A 6,000-nucleotide genomic window follows, 5' to 3' on the forward strand; every position below is an offset into this window, starting at 1 on the left:
AACGAGTCTGTTCTGAAAACACAGAGTAGAAAGTCTAGATTTTTCTTTTGAAATGTAGTGAGTAAAAGTAAAAAGTCTGAAGTGAAAGAAAAACGAAAAACTCCAGTAAAGTACAGATACTTGAAGATCTAAAGTACAGTAACAAAGTATTTTTAATTTGTTACTTTCCACCTCTGGTCGTTTCTGATTATTCGATACAAAATAGAGTATTATTGTTAATTATGACTCACTGTAGCAGTGATAATTATTCACTCTCCTCATTGAGAGCAAATCTGGATGAGAGGGAACCAGAATCACTGTTTTATGGGTTTGGACTCTTTAGTTACCAGTCTGACATCAGTCTGTCAGATCCATCTGGAAGCCAAAGGTCCTTCTGCCACCATGCAGCCGTAATGCTTAATGCTCTAAAAAGCAGTGATTCTCAACCTTTTTCACATCAAGAGCCCTAATCTAGTCCACATTAGAGCCACAGACCCTCATTTGATGAGATTTTGTCTCTCGGACCCAAATCTGAGAATATATTTATTGTCAGATCTGATTTTGTCCAGACCTCCATGACTGTCTGTATTGCAGGTAGAGAGATAACAGAGAAGCTATGTTTAACAAAGAAGTTTAACAATTCATCAGTTTGCTGGGGACCTGCTGGAACCCCCTCAATGACCCCTGGTGGTCCCCAGACCCAATGTTGAGAACAGCTGCTCTAAAGTATCATATTATTAAAGGAAAACTCCCTCCTAAACCACTTTAACTCTGATTAAAAAACAGCTATTTGTGATGTACTTTTACATTATATTTAGTAGTTCGGTGTATTTTTCTTCTTCATGGATAACTGGCCAATCGTAGCCGACGTGACGTTTGGTGTCAGTCCGTCAGAATCAAAGAGCGAGGGCTTCTTTCTAGAGCCGCCATTTTGCACCGAGAGACGTTCAACAATCATACAGGGAGAAATCCATCGTAGAAGAGGAGAGAGACCAGTTTCTCCACCACAGGAGCAGGAGAGAGACCAGAATGCACTGCAGGAGCAGGAGAGAGACCAGAATGCACTGCAGCAGAGAGACAGGCTGGGTTTCAGGAAGAGAAGAATCACTTTCTCTGGACTGGATAAACTCTAGCTCCGCTGTCAAAAGGCATTCTGGGAAACATTTCATGCATAATGAGTAGTGGGGCAGAAAGGCTCTGAGGCTCGAAGTCTGTGTTGGACAAAATAAATAAAATAACCTGCATTTTATCTTCCGACAGCGTTGACACAAACCAAGTAATGACATGAAAAACATGAATTTTGTGAAATCAGGAGGTTGATTGCTGAGAACTTGATCTATAAATAAATCTGGTTATATTTCTTAATACGTTACATTTTATTTTCAAATTTAAGATCTGGTCTGTCCTGAAATCAGTGGTGAAGTAGATTCAATATGTATTTAGAATTCAATATGAAATATGTGTAGCAAATAAATAGGTATCTATTTAACTAAATAGGTAACACACCGTTCAGTTTGGGTAAAATAAAAAAGAAATAAAAGACATGTTATCTTTCATTTTAGATAAAAAACAAAAAAACAAAAAACGTTACCCTTCATTTTAGATTTAAAAAAAAAAATTACCCTTCATTTTAGAAAAAAAAAACCTGTTACTTTTCATTTTAGGTAAAAAAAAACAAATTAAAAAAAAAACATGTTACCCTTCATTTTAGGTAAAAAAAAATAAATAAAAAAAAACCTGTTACCTTTCATTTTAGGTAAAAAAAACAAATTAAAAAAAAACATGTTACCCTTCATTTTAGGTAAAAAAAAATAAATAAAAAAAAACCTGTTACCTTTCATTTTAGGTAAAAAAAAATAAATAAAAAAAAACCTGTTACCTTTCATTTTAGGTAAAAAAAAAAAAAAATAAACATGTTACCCTTCATTTTAGATTAAAAAAAAACATTTTACCTTTCATTTAAAAAGGAAAACCGGCCAGATGTTTTGGCGGCAGAGACACGGTGAAGCAGTCGCTCATATTATGCAACATCAATATAACATCAATCAAACACTTGAAAACACAAATACTAGACAGGTAATCAGAATTATTACAGGTTTTATATGATTTTACTGCAGCAGACACCAAACGCCAGGCAGCCAGTCATTTATTCAGACTAAACTAAATACCCATCAGTGTAAAACAATAAATCTCCCATAAATCCATAAAGACAGATAATTCCTCCTCAGGAGGAAGGAAGGGGATTCCTCCCCTCCTGTGAGCTGAAGGTTGTCGGTTTAAATCCCCGGACCGACTGAGGAAGCTGCTGAGGAGCAACCCGAGCAGCCGACCAATCAGCTGCTTTTTTGAAAAAAAAAAAAAAATTTCCGCCAAAATGGATATATAGATTTTTGTAATTTGGAATTTTGTCATTTCTTTTTTTTTTTTTTGTAAATCTTACAATATAGCACATGCTGGATTGATTACTAGTGATGGACGATCTGTTTCTCTCCTGATACGATTCGATACGTGATCTGAGGTTCAGGATTGGCTGGGCTGTCTGAGACGCCAAGGTGACCCCCCCCCCCCCCCCCCCCCTCTCAGCTGAATAGGGAGGAAGGAGACAGAGCTGCTGCTGACCCCCAGCTGACCTCACCGCTTCCTGGACCTGCTGTGTGTGTGTGTGTGTGTGTGTGTGTGTGTGTGTGTGTGTGTGTGTGTGTGTGTGTGTGTGTGTGAGTGATGAAACGTGGGGTTTATACAGTTTTTGGAAGTTGGTTTATCCGTATAGGTCCTAATGCGCATGCGCGACCACTTGATCTTGTCTCTAATATAGTGTGAATTATATTTCTGCAGACAGAGGAGGATGAATTGCATCAAATCAAACTTTCGGTCTAATGAAATAATAAATAAAATATAATTTAGACAAGAAGCAGATTGATATATAATATGTTGTAAAGTATGACGGACAGCTGTAGGTCTAGTTCTCAGCTGATGTCATTTATTCCGCTGAAACATTATTTTATCTATTTCTCACCTTATTTATCTTTTGTTTTAACACTTTTTAACACTTTGGTCTTGGTGGAAATTATGAGTTGATTTTGATGAATTAATCGCTGCTTTCCATTTTAAGGTCAAAGGCAGATTTTTTACAGCGGGTCAGTTGGCTGTGAAGGATTTGAATGATCAACATCGACTGGGAAATCAAACAGCAAAATCAATCAAATAGAAAATGAGCTGCAGTCTCCTGACCGGCAGGATGTGTGTGAAGGTTTCGTTAAAATCAAACATGAAACGATTAAAAATATCAGGTTTTTAGATCAGATTAGATGTTCTGCTCTTCTCCGTGAGCATCTTCAGCAGCCAAACTTTCCCATATCGACCGGATTATGTTTTTTATCAGCACGAGAAAATGTTTTACTGGAGGTTCGTCCTGCAGGCCGGCGTCACGACATGAGAACAAAGTGTCGGCTGCTTGTTAAACATGCAGCCTAGATATTATTATTATTATTATTATTATTATCATATTTTTATTGAGAGTAAGGAAGTAGTAACAGACATATAGAGACAACATGTTTTTCAATTTTTCAAAGATATTTAGGCCCATTATTTTTACCACGTCATGTAAGCTATTAGACGATGAAAATTTCCCAAATCAGCGGAATTTGCCCGCGAGCAGTGAGATATTTAGTCTGGAAACGAACTTGATAAATGTGAATATTATGGGATCAGAAAGCACCAATACCACAATACAACTAATACTAATACTAATAGGCCTACTAATACTAATAGGCCTACTAGTCTACTACTACTAATAATAATAATTATTATTATTATTATTAAGATTATAATTATAGGCCTGTTAATATGCTACTAATAAGAGTAATAGTAATAATCTTTATTTTAATAGCACTATAGGCTATATAAGAATATGTGATGTATGCTGTAAGAAGTGAACAGATGAAATAAAGGGAATGAAACAGAAACAGGAGCGGGACGCGTCGCTCTGACAGCGTCAGTCTGTTTCTCTCTTTCTCTCTTTCTGTCTCTCTTTTAGCGTCATTTGTAAGTTTGGCTCTTTCCTTTGATGGCGGCCTTTGAAATGCAGCAGCGGTCTGTCATGCAAATAGAGACAGATAGGGAAGAGACGGGGGGGGGGGGGGGGGGGGTGACCTGCTTTATATGTTTTATTAACTGAACTGATGCACTGGACTGGGCTGATAACACAGACGTGTGCCCTAATAATAATAGCCTAAAAAATAATAAGAATAAGAATAATAAGAATAATAATAGCCTAATAAAGATTGGAAAGGAATAAAGGAATTGAGTGGTTTCCTGAGTTAATAAGGAACTGAATTGAGGAAGGGGGGGGGGGGGGGGGAGAGAGAGGATAAAAGAGAAATGGGATTGTATGAGGAGAGAGAGAAATGAAGGACGGCAGGGAGAGGGAGAGAGAGCGAGAGAGAGACATAGAGAGGGAGTGGGAGGGAGATAAGAGCAATAAAACTCACCATGTGACTGCAACACTTTTAACTGGCAGCTGATGGACAGAAGTGCAGAGAGAGAGCAGGTGGAGCTTTGGACAGGTAGAGAGAGAGAGAGAGAGAGAGAGAGAGAGAGAGAGAGAGAGAGGAGGCTAGTTGGTCATATACACACTATCACTGACACACCTCAGGTTTGGATAGAGCGACCTAGACAGAGAGAGAGAGAGAGAGAGAGAGAGAGAGAGACAGAGAGCTTGGCAGGCTGGAGCCGCAGTATGCAGAGGGAGTCCCTTCACCTGGAAAGATGTATGTGAGTTACCTGCTGGACAAGGATCCCGCCATGTACCCGCACCAGAACCCGGTGTCCCGCCACCCGGGTCTCAACCTCAATCCGCAGAACTTCGTCCCCGCCCCGCCGCAGTACACGGACTTCGCCGGCTACCACCACCACGTCCCCGGCCTCAACAACGACCCGCACGCGGGCCAGGGCGGCTGGAGCCCGGCCTACCCGCCTCCTCCCCGGGACGAGTGGTCCCACTACGGGCATCCGGGCGCCGCCGCCGCCGCCGCCGCCGCGGCCGCCGCCGGGCCTCCCGCATCCAACCTCCCCTCCGCGGTGGGACCCACCCTCGGCTTCAGCCCTCCGGAGTTCCCCGGGCAGCCGCCGTCTCTCCTGCCCGCCTCCCTCAACCCCTCGGCGGGGCAGCTGTCGCCCGGCTCCCCGCAGCGGAGGAACCCGTACGACTGGATGAGGCGCAGCAGCGCGCCGCCCTCCAACACAAGTAAGACTGCAGCTGAAGGCTCATACAGAGATGAAAACTGTCATATTTAAAAGTTTAAAATATTTTTAAAGTGTTGTCCTCACTGTAGCCAGGAGATGACATCCCATTAGCAACGAATAATCCTGTAATAATCCTATAATAGGCCTACTGCTGTAATATTCCCAGAGGCACTACAGTGACTTCATTAGGATTTTTTTTAATCTATTTGTAACAGGCTATTTGCTGGACGTTTACATCCCATTCACGTGGTAGTTTTCCTTTATTTCACTGAAGTCCCACAACAAGTTAAAACTATTTAACATTAACATTTTAATATGAGATAGGAATGGCGTCGATACTCAAATGTCTTTCGATGCATTTTCAGATGTAATTTGCCTCAGAATAGAGATAGTAGAGTCACGGCAGCCAGAGGAAACAGGAGAAGCGTTTCCTCTTCAGAAAAGAACCTTTTGAAATTAGTTTGAAGTCCTGATGTGAATGAAAAGAAGCGTAAATGAGCGGCAGAGGGAAAAGCATAAAATGAGCTTTTTCTCTTTTTTTCCTCAAATGATCCTCATACAACACATCAGTTTGATACTTGATGCTGCATTTATTATCTCTATTTATTATGGCTAAAAATGAGCTTGACATGAAGTTCAGCTGGTTCCTTATCTGAGCAGATATTCAGGATGACATGACGAGCAGAGCTGATACAGGGCAACTTATTGAGGCAACTAAGTCGGGCAACAGGCTTGACAACTGGCAGAATGAAGCGCTTCATTTCAAGATAACAACCA

General features: G+C 40.8%; 1 protein-coding gene across 1 annotated transcript in view; it reads left to right on the top strand.

Annotated features, from left to right (window-relative positions):
* The first annotated feature begins 4,746 nt into the window (after window positions 1-4,746).
* The window catches only part of cdx1b (caudal type homeobox 1 b), a 7,439-nt gene continuing 6,185 nt past the window's right edge, over window positions 4,747-6,000 (top strand). Inside the window, exon 1 of the mRNA XM_071913125.2 lies at window positions 4,747-5,224. Within this exon, the coding sequence (XP_071769226.1) occupies window positions 4,747-5,224 (478 nt within the window). The remainder of the gene's footprint in view (window positions 5,225-6,000) is intronic.

This window comes from Centroberyx gerrardi, chromosome 11 (assembly GCF_048128805.1).
Source record: "Centroberyx gerrardi isolate f3 chromosome 11, fCenGer3.hap1.cur.20231027, whole genome shotgun sequence".
In the NCBI taxonomy this organism is placed as follows: Eukaryota; Metazoa; Chordata; class Actinopteri; order Beryciformes; family Berycidae; genus Centroberyx; species Centroberyx gerrardi.